A 27,993-nucleotide genomic window follows, 5' to 3' on the forward strand; every position below is an offset into this window, starting at 1 on the left:
CTACAGATCACATTTGCTAAACCTGTTAATATATGGCATCAAGTGGAGATCTTAACTACATTGAATGATTTCAAGTGAGGTGTCGGTGTTAGAAGAACAATATTGCTTTCCCTAATAGTAATACCTATTTTGCCAGTGTTCAAGAATGATACATAACACATTATCCATTATTCAACGACAAGCCAAATTTGTCCAAGTTTGGTGCTATGCCCATGTAGCAATAAGTCCAACACCAACACCAAAAGGTCAACACTGAACTTGGAATTACCCAAATGGTTATTAAAGACAAGTTATTGGTCAAACACCAACATCGAAAGGTACAACACTGAACTTAGAATTACACGATGGCCACTCGAGACAAGTTCAGAAATCATGATTAAAGATGGCAGCCAAGGGTGGGTCCTGGGTGGGCTGTACATGGGGTTACATTTTTAGAAAGGTGTTTCACAACAACAATTGGGGCATTGCAAGAAACTTTACAATCCATTGCAAATTGATTTGGGATCCAAAATCAATCATATATCTTCCTAGTAACTGCAAATTTCCAACAGATTCCAGGGGCTCGTTTTACAAAGAGTTGCGATCGATCCGATCAATCACAATTATGGACGGCTGGCGATGTCAACATCTGAAATGCATGAATGTTCAAAGTGTTTTCCAGATATGACGTAAATTACATAATTTCATTGTTTTCTTGACAGTTTGGTGGGTTCACCTTTGTTTACAAAGGACATTTTGAAAATTTTATGAAGAAAAAATTATGACACTGATGGATTTCTATAGACTTACGGTTGATCGTAACACTTTGTAAGACGGGGCCCTGATCTGGTTCCCATAACAAACCTGTATTTAGTCCGATTTGCTAAAGCTAAGATTGATCAATCAATCAATCATAAATTTGCAGCATGAATTTGCAATTGATTGCAAATATTTTCTTGCGAAAGCCCCTTTTGACTGACTGAAATTGCACTTCAACAAATGGTGGACGGTCCATGCTACTTGCTGCTGTCGACAGCTTTGACAGAGTCATCTCCGGGACAAAGTAAGTTTCCTTATGCCTTGAGAAAAATTATATTTCCTCTAAGGACCAAAGTTTGAGATGGAGACATTTTTTCCGTATAGGGACATCCTAGGTTGGTCCTTAAGTTATAGGCATGAGTAGTATCCAATGCATGAAAATGAAACCCTATTATAAATAAGAACCTAATGCATAACTACCCATAAACACCAGTACCCATGTGCATAACTTATGTAAAAACCCATTATACATAAGAACTTATGTACATTAGAATAAACAAGTGCAGCCAGTTAGCAGCTTTTTATAGTCTTTTGCTTTTCTTGCTGTCTCCTTTATAACCTTTTTATGTATCTTTTACTGAAAATTTACAGAAGCATATATTTTAATATAAAATAAACATGTACAAATGAATGTGTAAATGATTAACCCAAATAACAAAGGTATATAAGTACCCATGTGTCCACATGAACACACAGGTACCTATGTACACAAGAAACCAATGCAATTACACACAAACAGAAAGTGAAGTGCAATTTCAGTCAATCTCTTTTGTGAAACGCCCTAGATTTCTACACAGTAGAATAAACATATAATGATGTCACGAGTCTCCAGCCTCTCGCCAAGCACACATCTTCCTCCACCTCAGATGGCGTATTTCTTCTTTCCTTCTTCATTGATTATGCAGATATGCTGTAAGGAAAGAAGAGAAAGAATCTGAGTTTGACAGGCCAGAGTTGGTATTCAATCAAAAGAATTGTATTTTCTTTCGAATTTTACATGGCTAGGCCAAATGCTTAAACTTGTATCCAACGTCTTGTAACACAAATGTTAGCGACTAATCGTACGCTTAATTTGAATGATTGATTGTACATTGTAGCCAATGTAATCCATCGTAGAAATATGTTCTACGATCATTGTTAAGCTCTGTGTTACGGTGCCTGAATCACATCTAACTATCTTACCTTATCAAGCCAAATTTCATCAAAATACATTACACTTTAAACCATTGTGACATTGAATTTCAGCCAATTAATTAGAAAACTTTGGACACAAGGTTACTTTAAACCCAGCTTGGTAATATCTAATTTATCTTATTTATTTGTTAATTCATTGCTACCATCTCATTTGGATTATTGACAATAATAAAAAAGGCACAATTCAATACACAATTGCACATGCAGACAATTGGAAATACATAATATATACTGTGCGTTAATTATTCAGAAAGAAAGTGCAATGACCATTATGGATAAATACAGCAAGAACAGGAAGAAATGCAAAGAAGAAGGCTACACTTAGGAATTAAATTGAATTCTAACTTCTGCCATCAGCCAGGGACACTTGTTACGCAACCGTTTTTGTGTTAATTACTTCTACTTGTCATTAGCCGAAAAAAATTTTGTTTTAACTTCAATTGTTTTTAATGCTTGTTATATTTGTAATTATGATGTAGGGCCTCCAACAACTACCAGTAACTGATTAAACAATACGTAAATAAAAACATAGATGAAAAAAAAGGTAAATAAATGATAAATGAATGAACAAATAAATGAATGAAAAAAATAAAAATATGAATAATATACAAGGGAAATCAAGGGATCTCATACTTACTCCTAAATCACGGAAATATTCATTATAATCCAGAGCATAGCCAACCACAAACTTGTCAGGTATCTCAAATCCGCAATCTAAAAAAAAAACAAGACATAAAAATCATATTAAAAATTGCATTGGAATGAATTTGGATTGTCCAGGCCTTAAAAAGAAATTGCCACCAGTCAAGCAGTACAATTATTTTTACACACCATTGGAGCAATGACATTTGTAAGTAGTCCCATCCACTTAATTCTGTGTCTAGTTCATGTGACTATCCGCAAAATGAGACAATGTTTTCTTCGATTTTCATGGTTTAAAAACAGAACACCCAATTCTTTCCCACTTAATTACAATACATTTTACAATAATATTTTTCTCTTAACCCTATCTTAACAGGGCTAATTCTGACCAGGGTAAACCGGAAGGGGGGGATCTTGGTCGCTGATTGCACGATCGCCGCGAAATCTGCATGCATGCCAAGCTGGATGTAAACTGCAAGACTGTACAGTAACATTTTCAAAATTAATTTACATTTTTTAAATAATTATGCAAATTAAAGGCGTATGAAATTTGCCCTTAATTTGTTCTTTATTAATAAATGTTTTTGCCTTTAACTCACTTCATTTAGCTAGTAGAATGCTAATTTTTGGTGGAGTATCGATTCCTACATTTAAACAAATATCAACCAAAAAATTCCCAAATTTCTTATGTATTTTATTGTTTTTTGAATTCTTATATATTTTTCAAACCTTTGTTTTTATTGTTTTTTCCGATGAACTTTGTCAGGGACCCTTTTGCAATCATAAACACCATAAAATAAATCCATTTCAATTGACAAAAGTAAAAAATAATCATACATAAATGATTTTTTGTTGAAAAACACAATTTGCATTGATTTCGTACATGGAATCATGTTTTAGAGCAATTTTGGGTCTGATATGCACTTACAAAATGTTGCATAATTTTGTAACTGTGTACCCGAGTCGCAAATTTGGTCTAAAAAGATGCACAAGACTTGAAAATTTAAGTCAGCGAGTGGTTCAGTCAACAAGTGGAATGCCTCTGGCCGTCTCACCTGCATCACGCGGTTCAATATAGCAGCAGTGCTGACTTTGAATACTACTCTAACTCGCACAAGATGTTCAGTGATACATGGTTACTCTTATGTCCACTTTTTATGAACTAGACCAATAAACTTACAGAGATATGATGGTTATTCAACAAAAAAACCCAACATGGCCAAAGTTCATTGACCTTACATGACCTTTGACCTTGATCATGTGACCTGAAACTCGCACAGGATGTTCAGTGATACTTGATTACTCTTATGTACAAGTTTCATGAATCAGATCCATAAACTTTCAAAGTTTTGATGGTAATTCAACTGATACACCCACTTCGGCCAAAGTTCATTGACCTTTGACCTTGGTCATGTGACCTGAAACGCGCACAGGATGTTCAGTGATATTTGATTACTCATATGTCCAAGTTTAATGAACTAGACTAATAAACTTTCAAAGTTATGATGGTAATTCAACAGATACCCCGATTTGGCCAAAGTTCATTGACCCTAAATGACCTTTGACCTTAATCATGAGACCTGAAACTTGCACAAAATATTCAGTGATGCTTGATTACTATTATGTCCAAGTTTCATGAATCAGATCCATAAACTTTCAAAGTTATGATGGGAATTCAACAGATATCCCCAATTCGGCCAAAGTTCATTGACCCTAAATGACCTTTGACCTTGGTCATGTGATGTGAAACTCATGCAAGATGTTCAGTGATACTTGATTAACCTTATGTCCAAGTTTCATGAACTAGGTCCATATATTTTCTAAGTTATGATGACATTTCAAAAACTTAACCTCAGGTTAAGATTTCAATGTTGATTCCTCCAACATGGTCTAAGTTCATTGACCCTAAATGACCTTTGACCTTGGTCATGTGACATGAAACTTTAATAGGATGTTCAGTAATACTTGATTAACCTTATGGCCAAGTTTCATGAACTAGGTCCATATACTTTCTAAGTTATGATGTCATTTCAAAAACTTAACCTCAGGTTAAGATTTGATGTTGACGCCGCCGCCGCCGTCGGAAAAGCGGCGCCTATAGTCTCACTCTGCTTCGCAGGTGAGACAAAAACCTTCTCTCGATGGCATAGTGATGAAATTTTTTGAGGGGGGAGGGATCAAATTAACCCCCCCCCCTTTAGATAAGGGTTAAAGCATATGCAGCACAAACTGCAAATACCAAGTTACAGATGAATCAGTGAGGCTGTTCTCACTATGCTCCTAATACTAGTTTAGTGGAAACTAGTTTAACGTGTAGTGAGAACGGTCAAAGCTGTCTTGGAAGCAAACTTCTAAACCAGTTTGGAAAACCACCTCGCGATGTAGTTTTCAAGATTGCTTTGCCTCGTTAAACTGGTTTTAGCATAAGTGAGAACACAACCGTTCTTCGGGAAGCGATCTTCGCACATTTTGGGTGCGCTACTCCACACGACAGGTGTAGAATGCCCATGCTGTGGTTTCGAATTTTGCGCGAAACGTGTCACCCCACTGAGAGCGTTTCCATAGCAACAAGAGTGCTTTACGTGAAGTGATTTCGAAAACCACTTTCGTGTGATCAAGTGGGAACGCTAGCAAAGCGATCTTCCAAACTGGTTTCCTGAATCGGCTTCCAGTAAACTAGTTTAAGAAAGCGTAATGAGAACGGCCTCAGTGATTCTTGTGAAAAAGGAGAAATTTGATTTTTTACTTACAATCAGGTCTATAGCCTATACTCCTTGGTGTCCTCTTCACTAATAGACTGCACACTTTCACTGTCTTGGGATTGTGACCTCCGACGACCTTTAGTAACCTCTGCATGGTGTGACCTGTGTCGATGATGTCCTAGAAAGGAAGAGAGAGGTCATGTGACTAGCAGTGAAACTTGACATTAAAGGGATGCTCCAGGATAAAGATATTCCTATCTCAATGAAGAGAGTAAAATTTACAGAGTAAAATGTCTAATTTGATCAAAATCGGATAACGAACAAAGTTATTGATTTTTTAAGATTTGTATTATTGCGGTGAAACAGTTCTAGGCATGTCTTCATGAATATTCATCAGGTGGGCTGATGATGGCATATCCCTACTTGTTCCTTTGTTATTATCAGGAAATTAAGTTTATTCAAATTTTTTCTACCAAGAACTTAAACAATTGGACTGATAACTGATTAAGTGCATTAGTTGTTTCTTGCTGCAACTTATTTCAAAATAATGGCAACAGATCATTTACATATGTTTCATTATTAATGAAACAATTACAATTTCATGTAATAACATAAGAAAAAGGAAAGTGGGGATGTGACATCATTAGCCCACCTAATGAATATTCATGAAGACATGTCTCGAACTGTTTCACTGGAATAATGCAAATCTTTCAAATTCAATAACTTTGTTATCTGTTACCCGATATTGATCAATTTTTTAGCATTTTGCTCTGTGAGTTTTACTCTATTTATTCAGATATAAATATTTTCAGCCCAGAGCATCTCTTTAATCTTCATTTGTCAAACTCAAATAATGTGAGGTATAAAATGGTCACTGTAGGGCCCAATTTCTTTAAGAATAATAAATAGACACATACCTGTCAACATTGCAAGTCCATAAAACAGGGACAAACAATTATTGAACAACAAAATAAGGAAATTGAGACTGTCCATATTAAAAGGGCCAGTTGGCAAGTATGAACAAAGAAAAAATTTTAAAAAGAAAATTATCAATTTGTGTACTTTCAAGATATCGAAAAGATATTTGTGACTTAAATCATCATATCTCTGCCAGGAATAATTGAAATGAGGCTTCCTATTATTTGAATTTGTTGTACTGTACAAGTGCTATCACAAAAAAATAGGTGGCAATTTGTCAGTCCTTTTATTTCTTTCTTTTTTGAAAACATATCACAGACACAGGAAATAATTAGGACCTTACAGCTCAGCTTTTTAAGTGTCAAACAATCTTTTGCTGACACTTTTAAGGGTAGAAGATTTAGCCAAAAAAATAATAAAAAACAGCTTGAAGACTAGACTAATCATAAACATTGTAAAATTGTGATTGTAAGATACGTCTACACCATGCTCTTCATCTGATCACTTACAGACATGCAAGGACCACAAACTTTACAGCTGCAATTAATGACTAGATTTTAATGAAAACAAGTGGAATGCCTCTGGCCGTCTCACCTGCATCACGCGGTTCAATATAGCAGCAGTGCTGACTTTGAATACTACTCTAACACGCACAAGATGTTCAGTGATACATGGTTACTCTTATGTCCACTTTTTATGAACTAGACCAATAAACTTACAGAGATATGATGGTTATTCAACAAAAAACCCCAACATGGCCAAAATTCATTGACCTTACATGACCTTTGACCTTGATCATGTGACCTGAAACTCGAACAGGATGTTCAGTGATACTTGATTACTCTTATGTACAAGTTTCATGAATCAGATCCATAAACTTTCAAAGTTATGATGGTAATTCAACAGATACACCCAATTCGGCCAAAGTTCATTGACCTTTGACCTTGGCCATGTGACCTGAAACGCGCACAGGGTGTTCAGTGATACTTGATTACTCTAATGTCCAAGTTTAATGAACTAGACCAATAAACTTTCAAAGTTATGATGGTAATTCAACAGATACCCCCGATTCGGCCAAAGTTCATTGACCCTAAATGACCTTTGACCTTAATCATGAGACCTCAAACGTGCACAAAATTTTCAGTGATGCTTGATTACTATTATGTCCAAGTTTCATGAATCAGATCCATAAACTTTCAAAGTTATGAGGGGAAATCAACAGATATCCCCAATTTGGCCAAAGTTCATTGACCCTAAATGACCTTTGACCTTGGTCATGTGACATGAACCTCATGTAGGATGTTCAGTGATACTTGATTAACCTTATGTCCAAGTTTCATGAACTAGGTCCATATATTTTCTAAGTTATGATGACATTTCAAAAACTTAACCTCGGGTTAAGATTTCGATGTTGATTCCTCCAACATGGTCTAAGTTTATTGACCCTAAATGACCTTTGACCTTGGTCATGTGACATGAAACTCTAATAGGATGTTCAGTAATACTTGATTAACCTTATGGCCAAGTTTTATTAACCAGGTCCATATACTTTAACCTCAGGTTAAGATTTGATGTTGACGCCGCCGCCGCCGTCGGAAAAGCGGCACCTATAGTCTCACTTTGCTTCGCAGGTGAGACAAAAAATTGAGTCACAATGGTAGAATATTGTATTTCAGGCATGTCATGTAAAGGCCTCAAATGCCGACTCCCTACATGATTTGTGTGCAGGCATTCATTGCTTTAATCTGAAAATGACAGGCAGTCGTTTCTTGCAAGAAAATGTATACATTTTGCCAAAATTCTACTAAAATATTTAACACAATAATTAAAATTAAAATCTGCAGTTTATAGAAAACTATCCGTTGAACCTGATATGGAACAATAAGCCAGTTCGTAGTTCCTTTCTGCGCATGATCAAAAGATTCTACGCATGATCAGAGGAAGGTCATTTGTACTAAAGTGACATGGTGGTTTAAAATCTAATGAGATAAGCACCAACTTTCATGTCTTGATTATTCATATATTCTTTTGAATTGTGGTTTTCATTTACATCCACAAAAAACAACAATGCGTCCACGAATGACTGGTATTTCAGTTTGCCAAGTACATTGCGCAACATGCTATGATATGCAACAAATACCTTCATAAAGTGTTCATTGGTGTGCTATTCTAGTCACCTGGTCTATTCAATTTCTTCATCCTGCTATGTAAGGCAAGCTTACGTAATATCTTGCTTTGAAATCTGCCTATCATAATGAAAGAAATGAAAGGTCATTTGACCAAAATTGTCCATGAAGTAACTACGAACTGGTCTATTAAAGGGGAAGTTCACCCTGAAGAAGACTTTGTTGTAAAAATAGCAGAAAAAATAGTAAAAAATATTGGTGAATTTTGAGGAAAATCCGTTAAAGAGTAAGAAAGTTATTAGAGTTCAAAGTTTTGGATTTGTGACGTCATAAACGAGCAGCTGCCCCATGTGTTATGTAATATAAAACGCATAAATTTCAAATTTTATATGGTTCCTGATAACTTGATTTTGGTTTCTATTCATGATCGGGTGTGAAATGATTTGTCTAGTGATATACAAAAGGTACAGTAAAAACCATTTTCAATTTTATGAGAAAATGACACTTCATTGATTTTTTTACCATTCGCTATGTAGGAATGCTGCTCGCATATGACGTCACAAATCAAATAATTGAAATTCTAATAACTTTTTAATTCTTTGATGAATTTTTCTCAAACCTTCGGCAATATTTTTCATTATTTTTTCTGTTATTTTTACAATAAACTTTTAGTCAGGGTGAACTTCCCCTTTAAGAAATTAAAGTTCAATCTTAAGGCCATCGCACACCTTAAACCTGTTCACGATTCGATTTTGGAACAAATCGCATTTTGCTCATTTTCTGACATTGTGAATGGAACATATCATTTGAGATTTAAATCAATTGAAAGATAACCATTTTGAAAGATTGCAAGCCTTTATTTTGGAGTAAAGGCCAAATTAGTTTCATATCGTAGCCAATTGTACAACTGCTATGAGGTCATTACGACTAAATATTAAATTTGTTTTTATTCTAAGGATGATAGCATGGTCCCAGAGGTATTCGTACAATGATTTTGAACATTACACAGTCAGATATTCCAAGTCTTAATATCAGCATCAAATTCTACGTTTTATTCCAAAATTGAGTTACAGCCCAATCGTAAGGTGTGCCGTCACCTTGGCATGTACAAGCACAAAAATGGCCCCCACCCCCTTCATACCTCAACTATGAGGATGTTCTTCCCCTCAAGATTTTCAAGGTTGTCTCCTCCAACGACATGGATCTGACCGGTTGACTTGTCATTCTGGAAAAAAAATCAACAGGAAGGAGAAATCATGAATCAGCCTCATCAGTATCAAACAGCAGCCAGCATTATTTATTTTAATTCCATCAAACTCGCAAAATAGCATTGTACCGTGGTCTAAAAGAGAAATGCGAGTTGTGGTTAACAGTTTGAACAGAATCCAATAAAATGACTACCAAGGTGTTTGTAAGCATAAATAAAAAAATATTTGCCAAATGGCTCTGGAAGGAAATATATAATTGCTGTCCCACACATGCATTCCTGTGTTATTGATCATCAGAATTATGGATTTTGATCTAAGATTTCATGACTTTACAAAGATAAGTTTACACTAATGTACCAGATTTTAATGTATGATAATATTACGACACCTTGATTTAAAAGACTTTCTCGTGAAATTATTCATGCTTCAAATCTATGATAATAACGGTGAAAATTAACCTCGATCTTAAACACTTTTTCATGAAATAATTGTTTAATGCAAATACGTTCTTTCATCTTGAAAAAAGTTGGTAGAGTAATTACTTACCTCATAACTCTTGAGGCGGATGAAGTCAACACGCAGCTGCACAGAACGTCCAGCGTTCTGGTTGAGGGCTTGCACGTAATTGAGAAGGTCGGAGCAGAACTTGTAGCCTCCTTTCAAGACGCAGAGGACGACGAGAGACGAGGCTTCCCCCATGTCATCCCAGATATCCCTGGCAAGCCTTTCTGTCCTGGTGTGATATAAAGTAAAATCAATATATAATGAAATAAGTCTGGAAAAATACCATCCCAACAATGACCCACATTCAACATGATGTAGAGTGGGGGATATCATCTATTCCCTCATTTGAATACTGACCAACATGTGCATAAAACTGATTTGTGAAATAACGAGAAACTTAAAAAAACATATTTATCTGATTTTGATGAAACTTTCAATGGATTCTTCTCTTTTAATTAAAATCAAATTTTTGCTGGGGTGAACTTGCCCTTTAAGAAACTGGGACTATAGAGCTTACTAAACCTACCTCAGCGATGACCCCCTGGGGAACAAGAATTTGTGAAATAGAGAAACTTTTAAAAATGTCATTAGACTTATTTTAATCTGATTTTGATGACCGTGTTCTGCTTGTTGGATATTTCTCTTTTTATTCAAATCAACTTTTTGTTCGGGAAGACTTGTCCATTAAGAAACTGGGACTATAAGCCTGTTCACGATTGTAAACTGTGCACGGGCAGAAAAAGGCCATTGGAAATAAACTATGAAGGTGGCTTTCAAATTCACTGACAGGCATTTGTGATTTGATTATTCGTGTATTCCTTTCAAAATATTCATTTTATCACATCCAAGCTGAAGAGTAATAGAGCCTTCACAATCACTGGTATTTGGCAGTAGCCTAAACAATAGTCAAATGTGCCAAAGGCACAAATAAAAAAGATTTCCAAACTTTATCCCTCATGTACTATTCTAGTCATCTGGTCTATACATTGCGTTTTGTTCTTAGAATTTGAATACTCTACTGGTAAAGCTTACGCAACATCTACATTTGAAAATGATAGCGCTCATCCTAATGAAAAATCACAAAGGTCATTTGAGAGAAGTTGATCATGAGGTAACCGTGAACTGGCTTATAGAGCTCACTAATACCCCTTTCATAAACCTATCCTCCAATTAGCCGCCTAAGAGTAATGCGGATATTTCAATAAAAATTGCGTTCATAAACTCTGAAAATAATCCGCACTATTTTTACCAGTGCCCGTCCTGAAAAAGGAGGATAATCTTCATGGCAGCCGCACACACCCCCTCCGATGCGGTTGCGTTGGAATGGGTGACCTTGTGACCGCTCCATGGCAACTATCCGCATTACTTTCGAAATGCGTTCATAAGGTCAAATCTGGTCCCGATGCTGCTATTATGCGAATAATTGCAGCATCAAAATAATGCGGATAACTCTTGTCCTCGGATTTTATGACCAAATTATGCTGCTATTAGCCGCATAATTGGGTTTATGAAAGGGGTATAAACCTACCTATCAGCGATGACCCCCTGGGGAACAAGAATCCTTTCCAGGTCCTGTTCATAATGCCTTGGAACGCAAAATGTGTTGAGGCTATAGCCCTCATACTCATCAGGTATCTGCAAAAGAGCAAAATAGAAAGGAATGTTTCACCAAATAGTAAACCTTTTGGTCAAAATTTTAAAATCCTACAAACAGAACAAATTAGGTATCACTTGAAAGCTCAGACAATAATTTCATTCAAACAATGTATCGTTTCATTTTGGCAAGGCATTGAAGTCACCATAGCAACAAAATAGAATTTTACTTATTTTAAAAGGTCAAGTTTGCAACAAATTTTAAACCTTTCATAAGCTTTGAAATAATCAAAGTTGGATGTTGTCCAAGTTGTTATTACGTCAGGTTTCTAAAAAATGAGTTAGGTTTTTTCTATTTTTCTTATATTTTTTAAACCAAATGTATCAAAAGCAGGCACTTCGAAATGTACGTCCGACCCCTTTCCACATACACTTTTTTTCTTACAAGCAAAACAAAAGCAAATAAATTTTCCCAAAGTCGGATGCAAAGCAAGCTCGGTTTGTTTAATATATACACCAGAAGGTAGCTCACCACTAGTCCGGGATTTCAAGTTAAATGGGGGTCGGACGTACAACTTTTTTGTACGTCCGACCCCTTTGAAACTTTTTTTTATGAAGTTATCTTGCACTGCTTAGATGTTTTTTGCAACAGTTTAATATCATAACATCTTTTACTCATATCAATCTTTCAAAATTGAATACAAATTTCAATTTCAACCTAGTTTAAAATGACCTTTTTTGTATTTTCTTTACCCAACAAATACCGGGGGCAAAATTCACCTTCCATCTTTAACATTTTGCATGATAGATCTTTAACACACCTTGATATTGCTGTACAGTTTCATAGGTATTTTTCTTTGAAGTCTTGCACAAGTTTTGAGACCAATTTCACAAAGAATACCACACATCTTCGACAATATGTAGCTTTTTATATGATATCATCTTCAAGAAATGGTGATTTAGTTGTGTTTTGTGTGCATATTCAATGGAAACTGCCTTCCTTCATCTCAAATTATCACATAACTTAATGAATTTAGTGGTAATTATGACTGAATAATAGCCTGCAGGAAATTAAAAAAGAAAATCAAAATTAAAAATATACAAATACATGAGAAATTTAATAAACAAAGAAGTTCCATATTAAAGAAGAAATTGCCCCTTCCTTCAATCTCAGGTACAGCAATTGCCCCTCTATGGGAAATAGATCTGCCAATTTGCTATGATACATACATGTACATGGATGTCTAGACTATTCTACTTTTGCCTATAGGGGTGTAAGTTATGAAAATGTGAAGGGTTATTCATTTAATTTTGACTTGTTCTCATTTCTTTATTTCTGCATCAACCTTGTTCAAACTTGGTACAAATGATCCTTGGTTGATACCATGTGTGTGTTGATGAGGTCAAAGGTCATCTAGGGGTCAAAAGGTCATAAGATAAGAGGCCATTCAGTCATTTTTTAAAAAGATTTTGTTCAAATTAAGTTTTTTGTTTGCATCAATATTGTTCAAACTTGTAACACAAAATTTCTAAGGTTATTCAGGGGTCAAAAGGTCACTTTTGCTCATTTTGTTATTTCAAGGTCAATAGTTAACTTTTGATACCGGTAGTTTTTATGTGTATTGTATTCGAATGTATTCGAACTTGGAACAAATTATCAGTGGGTAGTACCACATATTTGTTAAAGAGGATGGAGAGGTCAAATGTCATCTAGGGGTAAAAATGTCAAATGACATATTTTTGCATTAATTTTGCCCAAACTTGGAACAAAACGATCAGTGGGAAAAATTACATGTGTTCTTGAGGATGGAGAGATCAAAGGTCATCTAGGGGTCAAAAGGTCATATTCCATGTTTTATTGATTGCAACATCAGGGAAGACTCATGGTTCGTAACCCACCTTGTTTAAACAAAGTTTGTAACAGGACAAGTTTTTTTATGTTGAAGAAATTCTTTGTGATGTCCTTCGCAAACCATTAAAAAAGATACATTTTACTTGAAGTTTAACAGTAAAAAGATATCCTGCATTGTGTGAATAGTTGTGTTGTTTCATTATTGATGTGATCTAAAAATGTAGATATCAAAATGGAAACAGTTTAACCCCACTGACTTATTTGTAATAGATATGAGGAGCATTTTGCTTGACTGTAAGAAAATCAGTATGGGGGTCGGACGTACACTGTCTGAATGCATGTCAACTTTAATCAAGCATAACTCTTCACCAGCATCAGATTCATTTGTTAATTCTGTCTTATGTGAAAGACAACTAACCAAACAGTATGTATATGAAAATAAATCCAGTTTAGAATGTCTATGTTTTGTGTAACTGATCTTCAAAGGGGGTCGGACGTACAGTGTGCAAATATTTTGCACAATGTACGTCCGACCCCTTCAAAGTGTACGTCCGACCCCAAATAGATCAGCCTGTAACTAAAACAAGGCAATGCCTATCAATTTCTTTGCTTCATTTCTTTTAAGATTCATCCTTTAGCTAAGAGCTCATATTAGAATTTTAGTACCTGCATCACAAAAATCACAGAGATTTTGACATGAACTCTAAAAGCATAAAACCTGCTTTCGTCTGATGTACGTCCGACCCCTCATATTTTTGCCCATATTTTCTATTCTTCATATTGCAGCCTGGTCCTGTCATAGTGTAATGATAACCTAGGTCAAGTATTATGATATACTAAAAGAAAATAAACACTGCTATCAAATTAAAGGAGATACAGCTCATAAATGTGTCCGAATGTACGTCCGACCTTTATGGAATGTATACTAATAACTGAATTAATTCATAGCAATATACATGTATAGAGAATCAGTTATCAATTTTTGCTTTCTTTTATACACTAATATGCTAACAAAATCATGGTGAAATTTTATTAGTTCATACAACTTGAAATATCTTAAGTGAAATTCAAAATATTTCAATATCTTTTATAAGCAAATGTGGGAAAAAAACCATGTTGTGTTGTCATTGGATCGATATTGCACTTTAACTTTCAACCAGACTTAAATTATATGAATCAATGCAAGATGTAGCGTTCACATAAAATTTATTAAAGATAACTTGATGATGATAAATACATGAGTAAGTCTGATGGTGACTATACTCTGAATGTGAAGATAATATAAATGCTGCAAACTGATGCAGAATACTTTTCTGTGGCTCTAAACTTTGATCTCTATTCTCTATTCTGTAACCATTCTCAGAGCTGCCAACCTGAACAAGAACATTTCAGTATTTTTAAAGCTGAAAATCAGTATTTTGGCAAGGAAATCAGTATTTTCAAAGAAATACCATAGGACAACACATAATACTGAACCTTGAGAAATCAGTATTTTGCATGAAACCATCAGTATTCTTCTCATTTTTCAGTACTAAATACTGAAAATCCGTACTACATGTACTTGGCAGCTCTGCATTCTGTAATCTGATTTGGGTTCAGAAGTGAACCCCTTTATTGGTCTGTTACAGCCAAACAGTAGTTGGTCAATCTTGGACGCTTGATCAAAACAACCCGTATGTCATAAATTTACTCTGAATTGGGGAGATGACCTTTTAGGGAGAACATGAAATGTAGTGAGATAGAAACCCATAGAATGTGTGTGCGTAAGAAGTTTAGGTGGAAGATGAATGAGACTTTAGAAAGTTGGAATTGGTAAACATATAGTTTCCTGTTATAGATCTACTTCCTGTAGAAGTATTGATTGTGTAAATGAGTGTATAACTGAGAAATATGTCTCATCACATAACATCAAATCGCGATTTGTGCTGCTGCTTTGTGCTTGAACATGTAGATGTGTGTGCGTTCGGAACTTGTCGCTCACATTGACTTGCCAGGATATCAAAAATTCTAATTGGAAAGCCTTGATAAAGGCATAACTCATTGAACGTAGTAAAGAGCAGCAACACACGGCTGCCATTTCTTCCTCTCCGACAGAAAAATTAAAAAATAAGGAATAGGCCTAAATAATAATCATTGGTAACGTATGTTTTAGATATTTTCTTGGAATATGTATAATATCAAAAGATTAGAGTCTAAGGATAGTGGGCCTTCGTTCAAGATAATGTCATTTAGAATAAACAAAAACAATTCAAAAAATTAAAAATCTAGGCCTAGATCTATCCCTAGACAAAACCCAGTTGCCGTATTCGTGGACCTCATTCCCATGATTACACATGCATTGCAGGCTCACACTAAGTAACAGTAATACACTATTTAACTTGTTTTAATGTTACTGTCTTATTTAACAATTTATGACATTCTAGTCATCCCCATTCACCGACAGACTGCCAACTTGGATTAAAAAAATACTTGCATCTGCCGATAGATATCAGGAATCGCAAAACATTTGTTTTAATCAATAAATATCATATAAATTACTTTATATTTATCAACTGAAACAAATATTTTACGAATCGTGATTTTAATTGGCAAATGCAAGTATTTTTAAATCTAAGTTGCAGCTCTGCACGCGTGTTACCGCGTGTGTATCTAGGTATCAATAACAAAAGAAATAAAGATGGCGACGTAAACAGACGGGGTAAGTGAACGCTCTTGCTCTTTAACTTCTTTCAATTTTAATACTTTTTAGTGAATGAAAATTACAAAAGAATTTAAAAATGGGAGTAAACATAAAACTTGCCCATGTACATAACTTTGGGCAAAAAACTAAAACTAAAATTGGTGATTTAGGTCTAGGTTCAACACGGGTAATCCTGGCCTCTACAGAAAGGCATGTACAGCAAATCCAGGCGTTAAGGGAGTGATATACGTAGAGTATTAAACATCACTCCCCAGACGCCTCCAGGCTACTTCCACTGTAGACCAAAAGCTTCGGTCTCTGTTATGTTGGTTGTTCACAGGGTGACCAGATTTCACAAAATGAAATACGGGACAATCAACAAAAAAGATAAACAAAGATACACAATGTTAGACATGAATGTGAAAAATATAAAGAACTGAAAGTGAGGGTAAACGAAAGAATGAAGGAGAGAAAGAAAAGATAAAAGAAAAGAGATGAAGAAAGAAAGGAAATATGAACTGAAGGGGAAAATGAAAACATTAAAGAAAATTAGAATAAAAGAAGGATGAAAGAAAGAATAAAAGAGAGAAAAAAGGTTTCCGTCATTCTTTGAAATGAATATAGAAAGACAAAAAAAGAAAGGGAAGATGAATAGATGTGTGAAAGACAAAATAAAGGAAAGGAAAAAAGAAAGTGAGAAAAAAGGGAAGGAAAGAAAGAATGAAGAAAAGAAATATTTTCCTTCATTCTTTGGAAGAAAGAAACAAAGAAAGAAGAAAATAGGAAGGGAGGAAGGAAGGGAAAGAAATGATAAGGGAAAAGAATTGGAAGGAAAAATAAAATAAAGAATGAAAGAAAGGAGGAAAGAATGAAGAGATGAGAGTATGACAAAAAGAGAAAATAATGGAAGGAGAGAACAAAAAAGAGAGAGGAAGGGAGAAGGAAGCAAAGAAAAGTTTAAGGAAAGAAAGAATGAATTCAGGAAATAAAAAATGGAAATTTAATAAAGAAAAGTAACAGAAAGAAAGACAAATGAACAGAGAGAAAGGTTCAGGAACAAAAGATCGGAAATAAAGATAGATGGAACAAAAAAGGGCAAGCAGGAAGGATATAAGGATGAACAAAGAATGTTACAAAAGAAAGAGGAAAAAAGTTCAAACTTCAAGCAAACAAAAAAATCAAGTCATCTAACAAAAATCATAATGAAGTTTGGTGTTTTTTAATATATTTACAGAATTGTAAAAAACTACAATTATTTAGAAATGAGTAAAATTTTAAAGTGAAACATTGTCAAAATTAAAAATTAGATGAAACATAGCGGCATCATACACAACAAGACTCAAATCGAAAGCTGAAACAACAAGATCTTGTTATGAAAACTCAATAATTTGTTCCACCAATTACATCTCCAAATTAGTTTCATTGTTATCTCTGCTTCGTCATCTGTTGGTTATTGATGAAAATTCACTTCTTTTAAATGCATTAACTACATTTTGTTCAATATTCTTAAATGCGGGACAAAAAGGCGTCCCGGGAAGGGTTTGTCGGGACGCCGGGACAAAGGACAAAATACGGGACGTCTGGTCACCCTGGTTGTTCAGCTGAACTCCGTTGGCTTCACTCACCAAATACAGAGACCGAAGTTCTAGCGCGATCTGTACAGGGGACTCAATGGCCATATGTTTATGTACTTAAGATCGGACAAAACGGGGAAGTGAATTTGCGTGACAGCCGAGGTAAGTCACTGTTTTTGTTTCTTTTAACTTGATTTTTCTGTTTTTTGGCAATTAATGCCAAGCATGCCAAGAGGGAATATTAATTTGCATTTTGCCATTTTTGGTCGCAATAATTGTCAATTTTTTTTATTCATTAAAGACAAAAATTGAAGGGCCCCGAAGGGGGGATTTTGCATTGCAAGTCCCCTAAGGCTAATGGTGGCTGCAGGATAGCGAGCCATCTGTGTACGAGAAATTAAAAAAAGAAATGTTAAAAAACTCCTCAAAACAGACGGCTGCCAGCTGTCTACTTCCACTCACTTGTTCACTGCTACCATTCTGCCTGTGGAGAAACTACAGGTAGGACTACTATGGCATGCCAATGCTGTATTGAGCACATACTCTAAAAAATCATTAAAATATCACTTTTGTGACCAAAATTACTGATTTTCATACAGTTGCAATTTATTTTTCATTAGTAACTTGGGAAAAATTATTGTATTCACAGAGCACTCAAAAACTTGAATTTTAGGCATATTTTTGTGTATGCCCTCTATTGGTGGAAAGTAATATGGCAAGAAAATTTTCATTTTTTGATCTCTATTTTTAATTAAGAAAAAAATGAAGAATCAAATTTACTTAAGAGCCAAGTTGCCGGAAACTGTCAGTGTAAAAAAAATCAAGCATTTGTCAAAAAAAAAAGAGAAAATAAGCCAAACATTGCCACCCTTATTTTGCCACACATGGACATATAACTGAGAACAAGGTTATATTATAACCTTGTTCATTGAATGAGTGCTTCCACTGGCACTGTGACCAGTAGAGGCGCACGGCCAATATTGGAGACTGTCTCCAACGTGGGAAATTATCTCCAATATCAGAGACTTTTGTAAAGAATTTGGGTATCCAATTTCAGAGACAGTCTCCAGTTTTGGAGACTAATTTCCTTTGTTTACATTTGCGGCAAAAGGATTACCTTGGCGGCAAATAAAAATGTGATAAGCAGATTCCTCATGACAAATTACCCCTTTTCACTGTCTACTTTAAAAATTCACCATCTACTTTTGTTTTGATAAGGATTTTTGTTGTCAATCACACACGAAACAAATGGGCTTCTGACCTCAGCGAGACAAAATTTTGGGTGGAAAAAATCATGCTTTTGTTGGTGTTGTTTCTTTTGTCCTTTTGCAAAGCAAGTCTCCAAAAACTGGGAGATTGTCTCCCCTATTGGAGAGAGTCTCCCATATTGGCCGTGCGCCTCTACTGGTGACTGTCCACAGGCACAGCTTCCACTTCCACTGTTCCAGCCCAGGCCATGCCATGCCATTGCCAGCCCCAAGTTAACCCGACATAAAAAAGACATTAAGTTAGCACATGGCACGGCCTACATCATGTAGCACGCAAGAATGGTTAACAATAATCACATCTGCCATTGCCAATGGCAATGCATTTGCAATTATCATCATTGAAAAGTCCCATTCATGACATTGCATTGTCCACGTCCACCCGAATGGCTACGGCTAGCTGCTTGCATTGTGTATGTGTACAGTCTGCAGAGCCAGGATCGCGCCGTTCGAAATCATGTGGTCTTGTTTTCCGAGTAGGCTTCCGAGCTTAACTAGAATTTAGTTCGGATCAATATAAGTTGGACCGGAATCGCCTTAGAAACCTGACAAAATGGTCACAAAAGTACATTTCACACAAAGACATAGTAACTTACTGATATTATTGTAGACATTTTGCGTATTTTGGTTGCAGGCTCACCGTCAGATCTTTCGCGCGTTTCCCCGTTCATCGTGTTTATAAAATGTTTTGACCTTTGAACCTAATTACGGCGAGATTTCATTTTTGTAGGGTATAATTATTAGATACACAAAGGATGTTGATATTTTTTCTTATCCTGAATTTTTTAAATGACATTAATTCATGAAATATACATTATGATTAATTCAGTCAATATTTGTTATTTTCGTGATCTGTTTTGTCCCAAATTTAGTTTAGATATTTTGTCATTGATATCATATTTCCCCCCCTGTACAATGGAATAAGCCCTACAGTGCTTAAAAACCGGAAGTCCATTACGCGCGCTTTTCGCCTCGATATCTACCGCGGATCATTCTCAGTTGCAGCTTCTATCAGTTCAACAAGAACTATTAATCCCCTCCCCATCCCAGTCCTCTTCAGGAATTAAATATATTTTTGGTACTCAAAATTATCATTCTTACGACTTCCATTACCCAGCAAGGAAGAAAGTTTTATATATATTTTTTTAATTAAGTTTTGATGCATTTCTTACCGTTATCAATTAGTTGTTATAGAATTTGTTTTAAATCTGTTTTTTTTTGACATATTCCACTTTAATACCCCAGCATGACTGGGGTAAGTTGATCGGATCGATCCACTTGACAACCTGTTTGACGGGAAAATGAGACTGCAGTTCTGCTGCATCCCGCGGTGCTCCATGTAGTATAGGCCTAGCTATATTATTCCGCAATATTAGATTCTCTCTGAAAGCCCGCCGTTACTACCACTCAAACTTTTTGAATTAGATTTCTTCTTCTTCATTTCTTACTTGTGCCGTGAGCACATAGGTGTCGTTCACGGGGGGGGGGGGGGGGAATGGGGGGGGGGATATATCCCCCAAATATTTCAAGGGGGTGGCCTGTATTATCACCGCCCACCCAATAATTTACGGTAACAAAATTATAATAATGATGATGAAAAAATGAAAAGTTTGATCATGATTATAGTGATTATTATAGTATATGCCATCAATCAGTTTGTTTCCCTCGCAATTTGTGTTTATTGTTATTAAATAAAAAATTCTTTTCCAGGACTTTTAAACAGATGGGTGGAGGTTCAAGATAAAAAAAGAATGAAATGTTTATGTATATAATTTTTAACACATGGCATAAAAGGACCCCGACGAGAAACAACTTTTGTTGATAGGGTGTTCCATCCTACCAGTGGTGAATAAATTAATTTCAATAAATCAATTAATTCAAAAGGGTGGAAAGATAAACGGGAGTAAAAGGGTGGCAAGATAAAGGCTTATTTCGAAAGGGTTGGTGCTGTCGCGTTAGGGTGCGTCAACGCGAACGCGAAGATTCGTCCAAAGCCCCCCGGTTTGGCCGAAAGGGTGCGTTGGGAGCGCCACGTCGCGTTCACTGGAACGCACCCTTTCGTCCAAAGCCCCCCCCCCCCCCCCCGGTTTGGACCAAAGGGTGTGTTTGATAATAATGAATAAATAAATACAAATATAAGAAAGCTGAACAAACAAAAAAGACGAGTGATATGTGAAATTTGCATAGGAACATAAATTATCATATGGCACAAACATTCTTTTTAAGCCAAAAAAACAAACAATCATTGTTATTATGACGGCATGCTGCATGAGGATTTTTCGGTGGAAATGTTTTATGGTGTAATATTGATACATGTAAAAATTATGACTGATTTCAAGGTTCTTTCAAATAAAAAAAGTAACTTACCTTTAATTTTATACTTTGCAGGGTTTTGTTTTTCTATTACAAAGGAAAACATTCGTATACCTGGAGATATTTGGTGTCCCCCAAATTATAAAACTTACGGCAGATGTGTCCTGGAAGGGCAAGGCCAAAATTGATGTCGGGTCAGCATTCACAACGTTTAAATCTTCAGACCCTACCTTACTATATTTTACACTTGAGACCCTGCCTCAGTATATTTTGTGAGATTTATCTGTTGTGTATGTGTGCGTGTTGTGTGTATAATAATAATAATAATAATATGTGCGTGTTGTTTGTATAATAATAATAATTATAATACTTATAATAATAAAAATAATAACAATAATAATAATAATACTTATAATAATGATAATAATAATTTTCACCCCAAAGAGTGAATGGAAATGAATTTGGAGTGAAAAATTGGCGCCAAGTGGCTTATTGCAAGGGTGGGTATCTGATTTTATTATCATTATTATTATTATTATTATCATCATTATTATTATCATTATTCTTAGTTGAGCTTTTCTTTCTTTTCCTCAAATTGTCAATGCTTTAAATGATTGAAAATCCACTATTTTACGTGCAAATTGGCAATGTTTGACAAAATACCTTATATTCAGCTTTCTTATAAAATATTTGTATTTATTTATTCATTATTATTAAACACACCCTTTCGTCCAAACCGGTGGGGGGGGGGCTTTGGACGAAAGGGCGCGTTCCAGTGAACGCGAAGCGACGTGGCGCTCCCAACGCACCCTTTCGGCCAAACCGGGGGGGGGGCCTTTGGACGAATCTTCGCGCTCGCGTTGACGCACCCTAACGCGACAGCACCCACCCTTTCGACATAAGCCCAAGATAAACGGGGAAAACCCCATGGACGTAAATCCCAGAGGGGTACGTAGATCTTGAAAAAGAACAAATAACTTTTCTCAGATTTACCCCTCCACATCCAAGACTATGGTGCATGATGTTTGTCCCATTTAATCTACAACCCTTTTTAATATCACTTCAATTCAAATTCATATTCAATTCAATTCAAATTCAATTCAAAATTTATTTAAATCAATCATAAAAATACAGGTATATACAAATTAGGTAAAAACACGGGGAACCCCTAGAAGTTTTCATTTAAAAAAATTGTGGGTGGGGCACCACCATGATACAATTAAATACAAATTAATATAACACATTCATAAAGAGTGAACAACAAATAACATTGAAATACAATAAAAAAAACAATGGGCTAATATAGGGGAAATAAACAAGCAAACTAGAAGTAATGATTATGTATCATAGTGACCTACAGTGTGCTATATTGGCAGGAGTTTTTATACTGAGCGAAAAGTTCATCTTTCAAAAGTTTTAAAACTTATTTAGGGTTTTACTTTGTTTAATATCATTATTCAAATCATTCCACAGCTTAATTCCTCTACAACGTAGAGTTTTGGGTAATTTTAGTTTTTGGAAGGTAATGGTGAAGATCTGCTGAATGACGCGTAAAGTATGAATAGTAAGAGGCATTTGTGTTGAAGAGATTATTAAAAACATTTGGCAAGATATTTGAATGGTAATTGTACATAAATATATAAGTATGCATAAGAGCCAAGTCACAGATTTTCAATATTTTACGATCAAGAAATAAGTTTGTTTGTGTCGGACTACTGAAATGTGCATTACAAACTGTTCTGATGAACCTTTTTTTGAATAAGAAATAATCAATGTAAATGTGTTTTGAATCCATTCCCCCATAGCACGCAGCAATAAGTGAGATGGGGTAAAACCAAAGTATTATAAAGTGATTTTTTTCATTGTTAATTGTTATGTAAAATAAGTAAATCGCCAGGCATCGCTGTCATAAAAAGTTATTGTAACCAAATTCCAATGCGCGAAATTAACAAGCTACCAAGAATTTCTCTTTGCGCATATCTAACAAATCGTGCTGGTCATAAAACATGTAAAAGCTCTTGAGCAAATTATCCTGATTATATCGCGGACATATCTGAGGCTAAAAATGGATGCAAAGCGCAAAAAGTATTCCAAAATAACAAACTTCTTTCAAGCAACCCCAAGCAAGGAAGCAAAAAAAGAAATGAGAAAGGAATCTGAAAGTCTGCTGCAAGAAAAAGAAACAGCTGGTATGTGAATTAGAATCGTTTGTTTTTGTTTCATGCACTTACAAAGCATTTAAAACATGTTAAAATCCAGGGTTAAAATCGTCTCAGGAATGACGGTAAGCCCGATGGCGCACGAGAAGCCACACAGTTTGTAATTTGTGCTAGTCTTAATTTGTCCGAATCTGCATTTTATCATCATGCATTATTGAAGAAAAAAGATATTGCCAGTCGGGTTAGATTTAAGAGAGAGGTTGTATACATCATGCTCAATAAACAGATCACTTTGTACATGGTCCAGACAATTTTTGTCATTTTTTCCTTTCGTATGAGTTTAGAATAGGCTTACTTGTAACACAAATCGAATTTTCAAAAAAAAAAAAATTATAAGTACAGTACACTGCAACAATGAAGGAATTTCCAAGCACACCATACATATCAACCACTCCCAAATGTCCTAACTTGTGATTTTAGTGGGGGTAATGTTGAAAAATCCCCATCCACAAGAACATTTGTGTCAATCATACCCCCCAACCAAGAATACCGATCGACACCCATGCGTGAGCATCTTTTTTATGATGGATACCGGTGCGTTCAAATGATCATCGTGTTTTAATTTATCATTTATTATCATAATTATTATTGTTATTATTATTAGAATTATTATCATGATAAGCATCATTATCATGATAAGCATCATCATCATCATCATCAATAGGCCTATTATTATCATTATTACTATCAAAATCTTTATTAGTGCTTTCACTTTCAACTTCATGAGAAAAACATTGATATTGTACAAACGATCATTTTCTTGGAGAGGGCAAAGCAGAGTCGATGTGGACCGTAAGAACAGGGGCCGCGGAAGCGGGGGGGGGGGAGGGCTGAGGGGCTTCAGCCCCCACTCTTTTCCAAAACTGTGTACAAAAACGGAAAAATGACCATAAGATTGTGATTATATTGCATGGTCAGCCCCCCCCCCCCCGCCTGACTTTGAAAACCGTTCCGCGGCCCCGGTCTGAATACTCTCAACAATCAATTATTTTAAGCATAAACAATTATACCTGTACAGGGCCGTCACCAGCTTTTTTCTAGGGGGGGGGGGTGCTTTTTATGAAAAAAAAAACACAAAAACACAAAAAACAACGTATTAACTCAATTTCATGCAGTTATATAGCCCGCCGGCCAGATCTTTTTCAAAAGAGCCCTCAAGTATCCCTACCCCCCCCCCTCCGTTTTTTTTTTTTTTTTTTTTTTTTTTTTTTAATTTTTTTTTTTGGTTCTGAAGGGGGGTGCGTTCGCACCCTCCGCACCCCCCCCCTGGCGACGGCCCTGCCTGTAGGGCATGAGTTCGGTTCTGGCGCTTATTTTAAAACACAAAGAAGATTTTATCAGTCACAAAGTACCACACTATACTCCCCTTCTGCGAATTTATTAACCCAAACCGTTAGTACATAAAACTAGCGTATACAGAAGCACTAAAGTAATTCTGATTTAGGTCTTTCAAGGCAGTGCAGGGAGATTTTTCATGGAATCGACTGGAAAGCAAGGGTTATACCATGGTCACATTTGCTCAACGGCGGCCGTAGTTACCTGAATTCGAGAGATTTCTGCGGCGGCCGCAGAAAATCTGCGGTGGCCGCAGGGTCGACGTACGGCGGATTCCTACTTTTTAAAGGCCGTAGGGGTGACCGTAGAATTTTAACGCGGAGTTATAACATTTTTTCTTTTCTACGCTCGCCGTAGAAATTAGACTAGCCGTAGGCATGGCGTAGAATGGTCTAAGGCGGCCGTACGTCGAGCGTACGGTGGCCGTGCGGCTGCCCTTGTGTTTTTCTTCCCTCCTTTCCCCTTCTCCTTTTGTGTTATATGCTCGGAGCCACAAGGCGCGTATTTAGAATTTTGCACCTCGGGGGCTCGACCTATAATTTTTGGCCCATATGCATGTCATGTGTACTTTTCAGAAAAAAAAATGGCGACCCCTCCTCGTCAGGCAAACAGGTGCCTTAAATGCATGTTGAATTATTTTATATCATAATCACATGAAAAAGGGCAACTGCAGACCACTTTTTTTTAATGATAAATTAATAAAAAGCAAACTATCCATGAATATGATGTAATAGCCTACCACTTTTTTTTAAAGAACAAATGTGACCAGGAAGCACAGATATTGCCCTTTCACCAGCGGCTGACTTGGGTAAAATATGACGTTATCATCATTATCATTATTATTACTATTATTATTACTAATATTATTATTATCTTGGGGAGTTAAATGCTGATTTTTGTTGTTGTTTCCTAGGGTGTAGTTATATTGACTTTATTCATATAAACATATTAACATGGTTAAGGGAGATCTATCTGTCAGGGCGAGCTGAAAATTGTTTATATTCCAAAATGACCCAAAGTTTGGAAATTCTAAGCATTATTTGTAATCATGAACAATATGGGCACTTAAATATTATTCGATGCGAGCGCGAAACGGGAGCTGAACTTTTTTTTATATTCCGTTCCAAAACTAGACATTCTCCACAGTTTAGGTAATCATTAACAGGATGGCCATCTAACTAATCATTCGATGCGAGCGCGAAGCGCGAATCACCCCAAAAGTCGAATTTGCCCCCCCCCCCCTTCCTAGGTCGAACATCAATTTGGTGCCCCCGCACTTTATTACTCCCCCCTTTCTCTTCTCTCTTTTTTCCCTTATTCTTGTTTCTTTCTCTCTTTCTTTTCTCCTTTCCTCTTGTTCTTTCCCCCTCCTTTTTTTATCCCCTTTTCTTTCCCTTTCTTCCCTCCCTCTTTTGGCACCCCCTTTTTTCCTACCCAGGGGGCAGGACCCCGAAAACCCACCCCTCCCTCCTGCCCAAAATAAGTGCATGGGCATGGTGCGAAACTTTCAAAACTTTCTGAAATGAAATGTCTAATGTAAAATATCATGATGAGTGTGACAAGCAATTTATGGTATACTCCCTGTATAGTCCCCCTGCGGCCGCCGTGTGGGCGCCTTGCGGCCACCTCGCGTCTGCCTTAGTATTTGTCAAGAACCTACAGCCAGCGCAGGGTCGCCCTAGGGCGACCGTACGTCATGATTTCAAGGACATACGTCAGCCGCAGATTTTTTTCCATAAATTAAAAAATACGCCGTGCGGCGACCGTAACATATGTGACCGGTAGAGTAAGTGGCCGTGGAAATTCTGAGGCGACCGTAGAATTGCTACTCGCCGTAGAAATTTTAGAATCTACGGCGGCCGTAGCAAATGTGACCAAGGTATTAAACAAACTAAACTGCGCATTCAAAGCCAATGGAGCGAAGCCGGCCGAGGGCTTTCACTTTGATTGGGGCCGCTGTATCGTGGCCCTTGCAATGGAAGCGGAGGGTGTTGGGAGATTTTCCCAGGGGGTGCTGCGTGTATTATTCGTTATTGGCAGCCGCCCCTCTGGAAATCTGATAGCTATGCTACATTGCAGGAACTTATTCTAAATCCTTCATTTTGTAGCGAACTCCCTTTATTTTTTTTATTTGGGGGGGGGCGGGGCTTTCAATTTTTTTCCTGGCAAAGCCACTAACACCTTTGGTTATTACTCTACACACTCTAAAAATATTGGGTTAAAATGCTCCATGAGGGTAATTGGCAACAAACATCACGCATTTATTTGGGACATTTTTATTTATTTATCCAGTGTAATGAAAATTTTGCCCATTCTAAAGTAATCGCTGCTTATTTTTTAACCTTACTGGACAATATGCTTCCCGCATTGGATAAAATACTGCCCAAAATTGGTTGGACAGATAATTTACCTCGTGCTGGTTAAAATTTTTATCAATATTAATATTTCTTTTACAGTGCATGCAAGCACTCTTTGGTGTTCATTCGGTGTCAGCTATAGCATTGTGCTTAGGGACATGTAGCGTTATAATAATAATAAGAACAATAAAATTATTGTTTTTTGTACAGTGAATTGTACTCAGATAGCGTTCTCAGAAAAGCGGAACATTGACCAAGCCTATTTTGATTATCATAAATATATATATAGTTCTGAGCTATAAACTTCGTGTAATTAGTACAGGCGAGGCCGACTTATATTAATGATGTTAAAATGGTTTAATGAGTATATTGATGAATTGATGAAGAATTTCAGCGTGCTAATACACACACACACACACACACACACACACACACACACATATATATATATATATATATATATATATATATACATAAATTGTCTCGATCGACCGCAGCAAATAACGTATCATAATATAATTTCATTTATATATACTTTTTGTATAAAATTATAGTAGCGAATCGCTTACCGCGACGTATGGTATGTCATCCATGATGACCAGTTCTGATGGGCGTCACGACTAACTGACCAGGCGTGATGTCCAAAGCTTGGAATGTAAATCTCTTACCACTTCTTTCAAGTATAGGCCTCTATAATGCCAGAGTTGGAAAAC

The 27,993-nt window shown here is 36.2% G+C and overlaps 1 protein-coding gene across 2 annotated transcripts; it reads right to left on the reverse strand.

The window, feature by feature from the left end:
* On the reverse strand, nt 1-27,993 carry LOC121426442 (hypoxanthine-guanine phosphoribosyltransferase-like). Of its 2 annotated transcripts, none has more exons than XM_041622742.1 (7): nt 27,850-27,993; nt 11,621-11,727; nt 10,135-10,321; nt 9,522-9,605; nt 5,385-5,514; nt 2,630-2,706; nt 1-1,708 (listed from the first exon to the last, which is right to left on the reverse strand). In XM_041622742.1, exons 1-7 carry the CDS (start codon nt 27,871-27,873, stop codon nt 1,661-1,663), a joined length of 657 nt encoding a protein of 218 aa, XP_041478676.1. In that variant the 5' UTR covers nt 27,874-27,993; the 3' UTR covers nt 1-1,660. The 2 variants fall into 2 exon arrangements, with proteins under 2 accessions (XP_041478676.1, XP_041478675.1); XM_041622741.1 differs by lacking the exon at nt 27,850-27,993 and adding an exon at nt 19,653-19,760.

This window comes from Lytechinus variegatus, chromosome 13, assembly GCF_018143015.1.
Source record: "Lytechinus variegatus isolate NC3 chromosome 13, Lvar_3.0, whole genome shotgun sequence".
NCBI lineage: Eukaryota > Metazoa > Echinodermata > Echinoidea > Temnopleuroida > Toxopneustidae > Lytechinus > Lytechinus variegatus.

Excerpts from the sequence above, each read along its gene's own strand:
- LOC121426442 (XM_041622741.1), bottom strand. The coding sequence starts at position 19,727 with ATGAACGGGGAAACGCGCGAAAGATCTGACGGTGAGCCTGCAACCAAA. Across the intron at positions 2,707-5,384 it reads TATAGGCTATAGACCTGATT|ATTGCGGATTTGAGATACCT; the intron begins GTAAGTAAAAAA and ends TTTTTTTTTTAG. Across the intron at positions 1,709-2,629 it reads AATATTTCCGTGATTTAGGA|CATATCTGCATAATCAATGA; the intron begins GTAAGTATGAGA and ends CTTTCCTTACAG.